Source organism: Pseudorca crassidens, chromosome 6, assembly GCF_039906515.1.
Source record: "Pseudorca crassidens isolate mPseCra1 chromosome 6, mPseCra1.hap1, whole genome shotgun sequence".
NCBI lineage: Eukaryota > Metazoa > Chordata > Mammalia > Artiodactyla > Delphinidae > Pseudorca > Pseudorca crassidens.
The window spans coordinates 126,823,298-126,837,913 of record NC_090301.1 but is presented as its reverse complement, the minus strand read 5'-3'; the positions used below and the strand labels follow the sequence as shown (position 1 = coordinate 126,837,913).

The following is a 14,616-nucleotide window of genomic DNA, read 5'->3' as shown; positions in this document are numbered from 1 at the left end:
GGGGAGCAAAAAGTGCTGTAATCTTTAGAGTCATCACTAAATAGCAAAAGAATTTTTCAAAAATTAAAAGAAGGAAAAATTTAATGAAAAATACTTGGTTAATCCAAAAGAAGAAAGTGAACAAAACAAAAAACCCAGGTGCTATCAATTAGAAAATAACAGTAAGATGGTGCATATGAACCCAATTATTGTCATTCCTCAGTATCCTAGGGGTATTGGTTCCAGGACACAATACCCAAAATCCACGGATATGAAGGGCTGACCATATGTCAGTTACCATATTACTACAATTAAAAGATGAAGTTGTTGGGAAGTGTTTCTTTTTTCCCATTAAATGTAAATTTTAGAAAGTTATGGACAAGTCTCTCCGTTTACTAGTATAAAAGTATAAAATGGTATAAAAGCACTTTCTTTCCTTGTAATGTCTCGTTAGTTTTTGGTACTGAAGTTATGCTAGCCTCAAAATTCTGTAGGCACATTATTTAACTCCCACTCCCATTCAAAATACCTAGAGTGGTTACTAGTTCCTACACTAAACCCTTGCTGATCTAGAGAGTTTTATGAAAGTCAAGGAGACTAAAATACTAAAACCAAGAAAATAGTTAGGACAGGTATAAAGAAATGGATAAAATAAGAAGAAACGATAACATTTTAAACAGATTTAAAGTTGCAGAAATTTTCTTTTAAATGTAATTTTAAGACCAAAAAAACCCCTAAAAGAGTGCACATGGGAGGGAGACGCAAGAGGGAGGAGATATGGGGATATATGTATATGTATAGCTGATTCACTGTGTAATAAAGCAGAAACTAACACATCATTGTAAAGCAATTATACTCCCATAAAGATGTTAAAAAATAAAATTTTAAAAAGTGCACAGAACTGGTATGACAGGCAACCAATGTTTCATTATAGGTAATGCTAATACCATCAGGTTTTGCCTATTCCCTGGTTTCAGATTTACACAGGATTCTCTTCAGCTATTTAGCCTTCTGTTTAAACTAGTGTTAATTCGTTAAAGACAGTAGGCCTTATCACTAAATCACCTTTTATCAATTCTGGAAAATTCTGGCTCTCCTTTTCTTCTAGTCTCTCTACTTGGTCCTTCTGCACCTTTTAATTCTCCTCAAAACTTCTCATCCTAACACCTCTATTTCTTAACCAGTCTGTTTCCCCCTTTCCTTATACTGCATTCTGGTCCTCCCTTTAGCAGTGTTTTATCTGCAGCTTAACTTGAATTTTGTTCAAATGCCTTTTTTTTTCCATTTAAGTTCCAGCTGGTTCTTTTCGATATGATTCTTTCTTTTGCATCTTCAGTAATTCTAAACATGCTTGTGTGATATGGTTTTTACCTGTTTTGTTCCTGCTGTCTATCATGACGGGTGACTCTGACATGACGAATAACATCACAGTGTTCTGTAATAATTTTGACTTGTTAACAGGCAGAACTTTGTGGGAAACCCACACAACCTGGGTTGAGAACATCTGCCTCCACAGCAGTTCTGCACCTGCTGTTGTCAGGTGCTCCAGGGAATAGTGCCGCCTAGAGACTTTTTTTATGTTAGTTTCTCGATGTATGGACCTCCTGGGAAGGACAAGTAATTCAAAGTAGAGCCTGAAACATCCCTGAATAGTTACAAATTCTTAGAAAAGGGTTCTCCCTTCCCAGAGCCCAAGCAGAAACTGAACTTCCCCGTGGAGCCAGTGCATGGATTGTTTAGTCTACCTCTCCAATGTGAGTATCACCCTCTGGAGGAATCAGACTGATGAGCGGTCCCACTCCAACTCCCAGCCTTACAAGGGCCAAAGGCCTCAATTTCTGTCCCCAAATAGGTTGCTAAAACCCACAAATAATAAATGCCCCTAGGACAGGCACATCAACTCAATGGCCCAATGCTCTGGTTTTTGTCGTTTTCATATTCAGCAGCAGAAATCTCTTACTTTCTTGCAAGTTCAGTTAAACGTTTTTGAAATGTTTTATTTAACTTCCCAGGGGTTTTTAGCAACGGGGTTTTAAGAGTATCTGTTCCACCATATCACCTAAACCCACAATTGTAATACTACAAATAACTATTCCTTTCAATTAGGACGACAATTTGCTATTTTTGACCACCAACTCCTATTCCCCCAAATTGTGCTTCACCCCCTCCATCACAGCCCATGTTGGACTAGCAGACTTCAGTGAAGTGGGGAACACGACTCAGGCCTAAATTCATCAGTAGACTCCCCTCCTGGCCCCGGGTGCTGGCATGGAAGGAACAAGATGAGAGCCAGAGCCAGGTGAAGAGACTTACAGCCAAGGGAGGGGCTGAGCACCACAGAACCACAATGGTCAGAAAGGGACCCACACGGAGAGGACACTGAGGAAGCGGAGCTGAGCACAGGAAGCAGAGAAACTAGACGCCAATCCCCACCCTTGACGCCACCAGATCAGCCTTTGACCAAAGCCAGACCAAGCTCCTGATTTTTCAATTCCGTGAGCCAATACATTTTCTTCCCTATCTAAGCCACTTGAGCTGGGTTTGTCCATCGAAAGCATTCTTAGTGACACAGAAATTCACCACGTGTTCAAAGTTCAATAATGGAAACAAAATTTTACTTGCTTACCTGGATAACCAATTCCTTTGGCATTTGCATAGGGAACCCCAGAAGAACCCGGGCTATAAACAGGATTCATGATTTCAAGAACTAAAAAGGGAAAAAAAGTGATTTAGCCAAGCACTTTTGTTCTCAGGTTTTTCTCCATCATCAGTCTCAAAAGAACAAGAGTCCTTTCTCTAGTATATAATAAAACGAGGCATTTCATGCTGCTGCCAACCAACAGAGAACAGAAAAGGAACGCCAAAGTCCTAATGGGTGCCCACTAGGACACTACAGGCTTTCCTTTATAACTCTCTTCGGTCCATCAGAAGCTAAGGGAAAAAAGTGTTCTCTGTGTCCCTGCTTAAAACTGTGAAAAAATATCTATAAATAATCTAAATGTCCTTATAACAGAGAACAGTCTTAACCAGATCTATCCAGAGCATGAAATAGCATGCAGCTGCTTTTTAAAGTGTTTAAAAATACAGATTGATATCATGGTAATTGGGGAAAAAAACAGTACAATACTATAATGCAGTATGCTCCCAAATTTGCACCTACACATATGGGCATGTGCACCTCTAGCACAAACAGAAAAAAAGTCTGGGAGGAAATTAAAATATGAACAGTGATTGCCTCTAGATGGGATGGTTTAGTGTTCGCTTTGCACTTTTGTCTATTTCTGAAATAACTTAGGTTAAATATATGTCTATTTCCTAAAAAAAGACAAATTAGCACAGCCCAGCAACTCTATTAACCCATTCTATAATTCCCAACCTTTTTTTTTTTTTTTTTGCGGTACACGGGCCTCTCACTGTGTGGCCTCTCCTGTTGTGGAGCACAGGCTCCGGACGTGCAGGCTCAGCGGCCATGGCTCACGGGCCCAGCCGCTCCACGGCATGTGGGATCTTCCCGGACCGGGGCGGGGCATGAACCTGTGTCCCCTGTGTCGGCAGGCAGACTCTCAACCACTGAGCCACCAGGGAAGCCCAATTCCCAACCTTTTTTGCCTGAAAAGTTCAAGAACTTGCACAGCTACAACCATGGTTTTATCCCATCCTCTGAATTTTTTATCACCCAGTGTATTCTTAAAGTGTGAGCTAAATTAACACTATTCAGTATTCCCTGACTTACGTGGCAGTAAGGACAATGGGGATCTTAAATTTAAAAATAAAACAGCAATGGGGGGGGAACAGGTATATGGGAACTCTGCACTTTCTGCTCAGTTTTGCTGTGAACCTAAAACTGCTCTTTAAAAAAAAGTCTATTTAAAAAGAAAAACAGGCAGTTCCCTGGTGGCATAGTGGTTAGGATTCTGGACTTTCACTGCCGTGGCTGGGGTTCAATCCCTGTTTGGGGAACTGAGATCCTGCAAGTTGTGTGGCATGGCCAAAAAAAAAGAAAAGAAACAAAAGAAAAACATAAAATGTACATGTATTTGCTTTAGTGTCTGCCTTCCCCACCACATCCTCAGCTAGAATGTAGATAGGGAACTGGAACTTAGCCCTATTTGCAGTAACTTCAGCCCCAATAACAATGTCTTACACACAAAAAGGTGCAACTACCTGCTGACTTTCTAAAAAACACATGCACCTCAAAACACTCTAGGTATCAAATTCCATTACAAAGGCAAAATGCAAAAACAAACCACTTCATATTTTCAGCTCACCTAACTCAGAATATTTACAACCAAGCAGTTCAGTAGAAACTATACCTGGTCAAGTCCTTAGCCTTTGTAACAAGTTCTAAAGTCGAAATAAATTGGAGATATCAGTGATTGATATTGATACTCATTACCTAAGTAATTATCTTATTTCTTTAACTTCCAAACCAAAGGCAGAGATACTTTTTGAAGCCATGACATCCAGAACCACAGCTAAGAGAGAAGTCTAGATCAGTGCTGTGCAACAGTACTTTCTACAAGGATGAAGATGTTCTCTATCTGTGCTGTCCAATATACCATCCGTTAGCTACAAGTAAACACTGAGCACCTGAAAAATGTGGTTAGAACAGGATCCAATTTCTTAGTTTATTTAACTTCAATCTAAATCTAAATAGTCAAGTGTGGCTAGAGGCTACCACCCTGGACAATGCAGATCTACAGAACAGACTACAAAGAAACAAGGATAGGAAGGCATAGGAAGTAGACATGAGAATCAATTGTATTTTACACCACAGTTTAAGAATAAACAAATTGGTGGGCTTCCCTGGTGGCGCAGTGGTTGAGAGTCCGCCTGCCGATGCAGGGGACACGGGTTCGTGCCCCAGTCCGGGAAGATCCCACATGCCGTGGAGAGGCTGGGCCCGTGAGTCATGGCCGCTAAGCCTGCGCATCCGGAGCCTGTGCTCCACAACGGGAGAGGCCACAAGAGTGAGAGGCCCGTGTACCGCAAAAAAAAAAAAAAAAAAAAAAAAGAATAAACAAATTGGTAACTGCCAATCCCCATTTTCCTGCACTTTTAACCCATTTTTGGTGGACCTACAACATAAGGATGTGGAGGTCTTCACATATTTCATCTACTTCTCTGGTTCGACTCTCATCTCTGGAGAAGTGAATACTTCCCAAAACTCTATTTCTCTATTCTGTGCCAGGATCTAATTTCATTTTCTTAATTGAATTCAAGATAAGTAAAGCACTACGCAAAGGCCACAGGGGAGAAAAAGTCGCAGTCCCTGCTCTGAGTTTACAATCTAGAAAAGTATTGTCCAACAGAACTTTCTGTGAAGATGGAAATGTATGTCTGATCTGTCCACACAGAGTAGTCACTAATGGCTACTGAACACCTGAAATATGGCTAGCACGACCAAGGAACTACATGTTTAACTTTAATTTTAAATGAACAGTCACATGTAGGTGATGGCTACTGTACTGGACAACACAGGCCTGTAAGACAGAAGACATAAATAATGGTGATTCAGGCCAAAGGGTGTTAAGTGCCATAAAGGAATACAGTGTTCTGAGGGTTGAGTGAGGAGAGCAAAAATTCAAGGAGGAAGAAAGGAATGGTCAGGAATAACTTGGATTACGGAGGTACTGTTTCCAATAAGCTCTAAACAGGTAGGATCTTGAAATGCCACAGAAATTAGAAAATGCAAGATGCACTCTTTAGGGACACTACAACTGGGCTTGTTGGAGATTAGGCTACATGTAGGGAATCAGCAAAGATGATTATGGAGACATAGGTGAGACTGAAACCATGTGGAGACCCTTAAATGTGGGGCTGAGCAGGAGATGTCACCTGGTAGGCCATGAAGCTGATGAACAGCGTAGCGTAGCAGTTAAACACAGGAATTACCATTTGACCTGGCAAATCCACTCCTAGGTATATACCCAAGACAAGTGAAAACATACATCCATACAAAAACCTGTACATGAAAGTTTATAACAGCATTATTCATAACAGCCAGGAACTGCAGACAACTCCAATGAAGCACTGAATACCACAAGGCTCTCCTTTCATGACCTGACTTACATCTAAAACAGCAATACAATCCTACTCCACATTTTCCACTAAAAAATGTATAAAATTGCATTTGAATTCTAAATACCATAAGTTCCAAACTAACCAGAAGTTACGTTTCCTGAAAGCACTTATACTTCCCAAGAGGCTAATAATAACTATTTCCTAAAGTGATTAAGAAGTCATAATTTAAAATTATAGGTTAAAAATATAACAGGATTAACAAAAGAAAATGTTTGTACAACTTCTGTGAACAACTGTCATACAGCTTTTTAAATTACTTGTTCATATGATGAGAGATTCCCCAAAGACTGTGAGCCTCAAGGGCAGGGAAAATATCTTATTCAGCCCTGTCCCTCTGCATCTCACTAGTGCTTGGTCCAGAGATAGCTCATAAACATTTCCTGAATGTTCTTTAATAAAAGAACTGTCCAATGGAAAATACAGGACTCTTCGTAGCAATAAATATGAAGTTGAGACATTTATTTAAAATCTAATTCAGAATTGTTGAAACATACCTGTTATTGATTAGTGGATATGAACGCTGAACCCACTGACCAATCTTAATATCACTAACAGTCAAACTACTTACTATCTGCATCCTCATATGATGGAATTACTCTGCATCATCTGAGGTGTACTGCGACTAAAACACTAAAATCTGAATCCAATGCAGCCTATACATCTACCTCCCAGGTTACAAAAAAGGGCAGGAGTTAGAGGAATATGCTGAACACCATGAAGCAAGCAGACAAAGCCAAAAGGAGGGCATTCTAGAGGACAAGGGGGTCCAGTTTTTCACTAAGTCAATGGTCTGGGAAAAGGTGGAAGGTGGAGAGAAGGATAGTCCTAGATTAAGACAGATTTAATAAAGGCTATAAAACACTTTTGTTTGGATCCTTGTTTTAAGACAGAAAAAACTGTAAAAAGGTTATTTTAAGGATTTGAGGATACAAATGAATATGGGCTAGGTATCAAATGGCATTAAACAAACATTAATTTTGTTACATGTGATAACAGTATTTTGGTTATGTAAAGATGCATCAATTTTTAGAAGTACGTATTAAACTATGTAAGGATAAAAATGACATGAAGTCGTAATTTACAGTATTTCTACATAAAAGGGATTGAGATATTGGGTATATGGCTGTACGCTGTATTTTTATACTTTTTAAATAATGAAAAATTAAGGAAAAAACCCACCATCACCACTCTGCCTGGATTCTAGTGCCACTGGCCACCCAAAAACCACCGATTTCCCAGTCTGATTCGGTGTGGGCGGAAGATCACGATGCCAAGGCTAGATCCTAAGGGTATCACTTTTTTTTCTTAAGTTTCTCATTTGTAATGACTCAAATGTCAGAATCCCTATGGGTGGTTTGACACCTGCAGCAAAATAAGTTAAGCCTCAGATTTACCTTTAAAAAAGAAGATGACAGCAAAAATTTGAAAATCCAATAATAATCAGAGGGAAAGACCCATATAAGACCCATCACTGTACTACTTTCTCTAGTCTCAAAATACACCATGACCTAAACAAAGTTCCCACACGAAATAGTAATTCTAAAACTTGAAAGGCCTTGTCTTAGTATTTCATATCAAGAAAACTAATGTCGAGGGGCTTAAATTCTCTCTCAGCAATATACAAGATAAATCTCTTTAATACAATCTAAACTGGAAATTCTCGGTAACATCTGATAACATCAAGAATATATAATAAGATAAAATTCTAAACTCCCCCAAACTCTACCTTCACTATCAAGGTTTGCAATCTATTGCAAAATTCACATTTTTCTGCACAGAACAACTGGAGAGACTTCAGTGATACAGACATAAAGTGGAACACAGACACAAGAAAAGTAACCATTAACTCTAGTACACTGGTGTACTGTTGCTTTAAAATTGCTCTGAACTGATCCAGGAAAAGAAGCTGTTTACATAAAACAAGTCTGGTAGACAAAAATTTGCCTGTAAACTACAGAACCTAAAAAAAACTTAAAATATTCTTTAATTGCACTTGTTTTCTTTTTTAATACTTCTAATCCTCTACCTCTGTGGCATTACCCTACACCTTTTCCCCATGTTTGAAAATTCAAATAATTTTGACATCACAATTCTGTCTAACCTTAAAATGGAAATGAACTGAAAGGCAGTTGTAGAGCAGAATACTAACTAAAAATCCTAACAAGTATATCAGGGCCTGATAGGAGGGCAGAGGCAGTAATAGCAACAGCAGCAGATGGTGCTTCCTCCTTCCTCCTGGGTTGCAGGCACTTGCCTTACACACAGCCCAATCTTTCCACTATTCCCAAGGGCTGGAGACAGGAAGAGGGGACGCTACCTGCTCGGCCTGTCCAGTGACCGCAGCACAGAACCTAGAGGAAGCCTACAGTCTCCAACTCTTAAAGCCTGCATTTAGTCACAAGCGCGACTAAATAAAAGGAACTATGTGAACACTCGTACTAAAGCAAGCCCGATTTATAAAGCTTAAAAGAGACCAAAAAAAAACTTCGCAGTGTGCAGCACAGTACCTTCAACAGTAGAAAAATTAGCCTTTAATTGTTCAATTCTTGGCTGTCAAAGCAAAAATAACCCACTACTTATTTACCAAAGTTCTAAAATGTGTCCCTACTATTATTGTCAAGTTTTTCATAGACTATTTGAAAAAATCATCTGATATTACACAAGGATGATTTGAGAACTTAAGGAGAGGAAACTAGACAAAGCTTTTCATTTAAAAAATTGTTTTGCTTGGCAAAACACTACAAAATACTTTTATGTATGACTTTAATGAAGCATTAACTCATACAATCCATTAGACACATGCTTATATACACTATAAAAGACGACGACCCCGTTTGGGGGTACGTTGTAAAGGCGCATTTCTCTCTCAAAGTTAACCCAGAATGGGCCACGACACGTCCTTTCTGAAGAAAACACTGAACCCGTTCAAGCTAAGCTTTTGCCGGTCAAATGGAATAATGTTTACTCTGTGAGTAGACAAAGTTGAATAGTTTACACACTGGAAATGATGAAAATCCTAAGAACCTTAAACCTAAGTTACAGAAACACCACCCCACTGCTTCCCCATTTCTTGTTCATTTTCCTGATCTGATCACCAGGATCTTAAAAAGACCCAGAGAACATTCTTGTGCAACGAATGCCCCTCTCACTGGCCCCCAGGCAGCGTCCCCGCCACCCACGCCGCACCTGCCCTAGCGCCCGGTCGCCCAGCTCCGCCTCCCTCGGGCCTCACCAGTCCACCCGGCCCAGCGCGGGACAAAGCACCGCCGCGGGCCCGACCTTGGCGCCGCCCAAGTCGGCCGCACAAAGCGCCGCACTTCCGGCAGCGCAAGCCTCCGCCGAGCCCCTCGAGTGCCCCGCCCGCACTTACCGCGCCGCGGCGGCGGCCTGGGCCTCGATGACCAGCGCTCGCCGGCCCGGAGCGGGCTCGGGGGTCGGGCTCGGCGAGGGGCGCGCGCCGCGGAGGCCTGCTCCGATGCGGGGCTGAGCCGCGAGGCCCCGGTTGCCGCCGCCGCCTCCCCGGCCCGCGTTCCCGCTCGCCCCGCTCGCTCCGGTCCGCCTCTTCGCAGCCCGCGCTCCCCGCCAACGCTGCGCAGCTGCCGAGCTCCAACCTCACTTCCGCCTAGAGCCCGCCGCGGCGGGGGCGCGCCGGCACGTGACCTCACGGCACCTTCCGGTCTCGGAGCTGGCGTGCGCGCTCCCGCTGGCGTCCGAGAAGCTCCCGGATGCGGAGGCAGCGGGGAGCTTCGCGACGCGGAGATCCTCGGGCCGAGTCCTTGGGCTCTCGGAGTTTGGAGCTTGGAGGGCTGAGGGCCTGAGAGGTCATCAGCGCCCGGGGCGTATCTGTTGACTTTTTCGAACAAACGCTCATGTTTTTCCTCACGCTATCTTTGCGCTCTTCGTGCAGTGTGGAAAGAACACAGTGGAACATAATTATAGGGTTTTATTAACTTCTTAAAAAAATGTATTTTTTTTTAATTTTCAAACAGCGCCGCGCTACAGGCACCCTCGTGTAAATGCTGCCGCGGCGAAGGGGCTGCGCCTCTCCAGACTGTCAGGCTCCGCGCCCCTGGCCGGGGTGGTCGGGTGGCCTCCGGCGGGGTGGTCGGAGGAGCGGGAAGGCCCCGCTGCCGGCCGGGCATCCTGGGGCTCGGCACTGGCACCGCCCGGGCTCGCGGAGCCGCCACGCTGGCCGCCAGCGCGCTCCGGCGCTCTTTGCGTTCGCTGTTTTCGATGCTCTGCATTCATTAAGTCACTTAATACTCATAATAAGCCGTTTTACAAATGAGGATATTAAGGCACGAAGAGGTTGACAACGTTTTTCGAGAGCACACAACTCCTAGGAAGCCGACCCGGGATTGAAACCCCAACGTCTGGCTTCAGAGCACTTGCTCAGAAAGAGGGAGTTTTGGCTTTGCGCTCTCCCAGAGCTGCACTTGCTGTCTCTGCAACGTTACTTGGACCCACAGGTTCCCTGCGTGAGCTGAGAGCCGATGGGTCTGCCTTGGAGAAAGGTGAAGGAATCCTGTGGCCTGTACTCAGCAGGAAGAGTCCAGGCAGTCTACCTTGCCCTGACCAAGCTGAGAACATCTGCTACGGTTCCTAAAGACTTTTTACTTGGCATCTCTAAGATTTCAGTGCAGGTTAAAATAGTTGCAAAGGACTTGATTTTTGGCACGCTGTAAGTGATGATGGTTTTAAATAAAACGGGATGTTATTCTTTAAAACATACCCACCATGGTGATTCGATTCCCACTATTTTCCATTTTAAAAATACATGAATTAGTTCTGGGCTTCCCTGGTGGCGCAGTGGTTAAGAATCCTCCTGCCAATGCAGGGACACGGGTTCGAGCCCTGGTCCGGGAAGATCCCACATGCTGCGGAGAAGCTAAGCCCATGAGCCAAAACTACTGAAGCCCGAGCGCCTGGAGCCCATGCTGTGCCGCAGGAGAAGCCACCGCAATGAGAAGTCCGCGCACCGCAACGAAGAGTAGCCCCCGCTCACCGCAACTAGAGAAAGCCCGCCGGCAGCAACGAAGACCCAATGCAGCCAAAAATAAATAAAATTAATTAATTAATTTTTTAAAATACATGAATAAGTTCTGTAACAGTGTGAAATTCCATTCCTGCTTTTTCTCCTTAAACTCCTGCTTCCATAGCACTGCCCCTGGAGAATTTAACCCTAATATATTGTCTGTTGAGCGTCATTATTTTTTTTAAGTCTCTTGTATCTGTCAGGATAGCTTGGAAATGCTGCAGTAACAAGCCCCAAATCTCAGTGTCTTCACACAATAGAGGTTTATTTCTCACTTAATCAACAGATCCAAAGCAAGTGGTATCATCTAAAAAACTACACAAACAGGAGAATCCAGCAGCAAGTGAAAATTGAAGTGAGAAAAAAAAAGATAGCTGTCATGTATCTAAATAACTAATTAGACGATAAAATAGAAGAAAAGATCCATTTTATACAAGGTTACTTACAGGAAAAATAAACCAATGTATAAATATAACAATATAATACCTAGCAATAAACTTTCGTAAGAGTTGTGCAAGATCTATATGAATAAAATTTAAAATAACCACCAAATGGCACAAAAGAACACTTAAATTCATGGAGAAAAACATATTCTTGGATAATTCTTCTAAATTTATTAATTTAATACAATTCCTATCAAACACCAATAATAATTTTTAAGTAGATAAAGTAATTCTAATTTACACCTGAGGAAAAAATCAACAAGAAAAATCGAAAGCAAGAATATCTGGGAAAATCCCTGGCGGCCCAGTGGTTAGGACCTTGCGCTTTTACTGCCAAAGGCCTGGGTTCAATCCCTGGTTGGGGAACTAAGATCCTGCAAGCCGTCCTGCGTGACCAAAACAACAACAACAAAAAAAACTGCCAGGAAAACTTTGAAAATAAGGAGTAATAGTGAGGGGGCTACTAAACCTATCAGACAAGAAAGCATAAATTTAATTAAAATTCTCAATCAACAGTGTGTCACAGATGCATAAATAGACCAATGGAATATAACAGAAAATTCAGAAATACAAATTATTTTAGGAAGATGGTATCTGGTAAAGGTAACATCTCAAGTCACTGGGCAGAAAGATGGACTGTTTAATAAATGGTATTGGGACAGAAATATAGCCATCTGAAAAAATGTAAAATTGAATCTATACCTTACACCATACCAGAATAAAATCCAAATGAAAAAAGATATAAATGTACAACCATGGAATCATAAAGAACAAGAAGAAAACATGGAAAATTATTTTTAAACCATGGAGTAAAGAAAGCCTTTTTAAACTGCCTCTCAAAATTCAGACACCATGGCTATGAAAAACTTTGGTTTGACAAAAATCACCATGAGCATAGTAAAAAGACAAATGATTAACGAGGAAGAAATAGTCCCAACACATATCATAGTCAAAGGGCTAGTCTCCTTAATATTCAAAGAGCTTCCAGAAGTCAGTAAGAGAAAGTCCTAAAACTCAGTAGCAATTGAGAGTTCACAGAAAAAGAAATGTGGCTCATAAACCTATGAAAAAAAAATTTCAGCCTCACTCATAAAAAGAAAAATGCAAGTTAAAACTCTTTGAGGTAGCATCTTTTCACCTATTTGATTGGCAAGCATCAAAAAAAAAAATGACTATTGTTGAGGCTGTAGGGAAGCAGACACATTGCTGGAATGGAGAGAGGACCATTTGATGATGTGTATCAAGAACAAATATACAGAAAACTTTTCATCCAACAATTCCACTTCTGGGAGTTGCTCTACAAAGAAATTCTCTGAAGTGTAAAATGAAATAGGTTCAAGTTTATTCATTGCAGTATTGCTAAGAGTAGGAAAATACCCTAAGCAACCCTAGTGTTTGTCCTAAAGGACTGACTGAGTAATATACTCCATAACTCAAGAAAGAAATGAGCAACCTTTCTATATACTGAAAAGGAAATATCTTCAAGGTAGACTGTTAAATGAACAAAGCAAAGAGTAGAACTGCTGTTATGGGCTGAACTGTGTCCCTTACTCTCAATTCATGTGCAGAAGCCCTAAACCCCAGTGCCTCAGAATGGAATTGTATTTGCAGATAGAACCTTTAAAGAGGTAATTAAGTTAAAATGAGGTCAGTAGGGCGGGCCCTAATCCAATCTGATTGCTGTCCTTATAAGAAGAGGAGATTAGGATACAGACAAGATAGATCTATGGACAACCATGTGAGTAGATGACCAAGCCAAGCAAGCCAAGGAGAGAGGCCTCAGGAGAAAGCAATCTTGTCAGCACCTTCATCTTGGACTTCCAGCCTCCAGAACTGTGAGAACATCAATTTCTGTTGTCTAAATTGTCTTGTCTGTGGTATTTGTTATGGCAGACTTAGCCAAATGATTCAACTGTGCTAAAGAAGGTTATGTAAAAAAAGGGGAAATGAAAATATATATTTGTATTTACTTTCATACAAACACAAATAATTGTAAAAATCCAAGAAAGTATTGGGTGGGCCAAAAGGTTCATTCAGTTTTTTCTGTAAGACGGCTCTAGTAGCGCTTAGTTGTCTGTAACTTCATTTGAAACAATTTAGTTAGATTGTATGTGACAGCTGTCATATCAGCATGCATTTAAAAAAAGACATCAAAATTGATGAATTTTTGTGTAGCCATTTTAATATTGAAGATGGAAGAAAAAAGCAACAATTTCGGCATATTATGCTTTATTATTTCAAGAAAGGTTTGAAACGCACAAAAAGATTTGTGCAGTGTACGGAGAAGGTGCTGTGACTGATCAAACATGTCATAAGTGGTTTGTGAAGTTTCGTGCTGGAGATTTCTCGCTGAACTATACTCCATGGTTGGGTAGACCAGTTGAAGTTGATAGCGATCAAATCGAAACAACAATTGTGAACAATCAACATTGTACCACATGGGAGATAGCCGACATACTCAAAATATCCAAATCAAGCGTTGAAAATCATTTGCACCAGCTTGGTTATGTTCATCACTTTGATGTTTGGGTTCCACAAAAGTTAAGCAAAAAACACCTTCTTGACCATATTTCCGCATGTGATTCTCTACTGAAACGTCATGAAAACGTTCCGTTTTTAAAACAAATTGTGATGGGTGATGTAAAGTGGCTACTGTATAACAATGTGGAACGGAAGAGATCATGGGGCAAGCGAAATGAAGCACCACCAACCACACCAAAGGCTGATCTTCATTCCAAGAAGGTGATGTTGTGTATATGGTGGGATTGGAAGGGAGTCTTCTATTATGAGCTCCTTCTGGAAAACCAAACAATTAATTCCAACAAGTACTGCTCCCAATTAGATCAACTGAAAGCAGCACTCAACAAAAAGCGTCCAGAGTAGTCAACAGAAAACGCATAATCTTCCATCAGGATAATGCAAGACCATATGTTTGTTTGATGACCAGGCAAAAACTGTTACAGCTTGGCTGGGAAGTTCTGATTCATCCGCTGTATTCACCAGACATTGAGCCTTCGGATTTCCATTTATTTCGGTCTTTAAAAAATTCTCTTAATGGAAAAAATTTCAGTTCCC

The 14,616-nt window shown here is 41.4% G+C and overlaps 1 protein-coding gene across 3 annotated transcripts in view; it reads right to left on the bottom strand.

Moving 5' to 3' along the window:
• The window catches only part of FAM168B (family with sequence similarity 168 member B), a 38,055-nt gene extending 28,392 nt beyond the window's left edge, over positions 1 to 9,663 (bottom strand). Inside the window, exons 1-2 of one of the 3 annotated variants that reach the window (XM_067742318.1) lie at positions 9,434 to 9,663; positions 2,606 to 2,686 (exon numbers count right to left, since the gene is read on the bottom strand). In XM_067742318.1, coding sequence (XP_067598419.1) covers positions 2,606 to 2,675 — 70 coding nt within the window. In that variant the 5' untranslated portion in view covers positions 2,676 to 2,686; positions 9,434 to 9,663. Of the gene's footprint in view, positions 1 to 2,605; positions 2,687 to 3,393; positions 3,997 to 9,249; positions 9,271 to 9,433 lie in introns of those variants that run through there. The other 2 variants (XM_067742319.1, XM_067742320.1) reach the window with 2 other exon arrangements.
• Between the last annotated feature and the right edge of the window lie 4,953 nt (positions 9,664 to 14,616).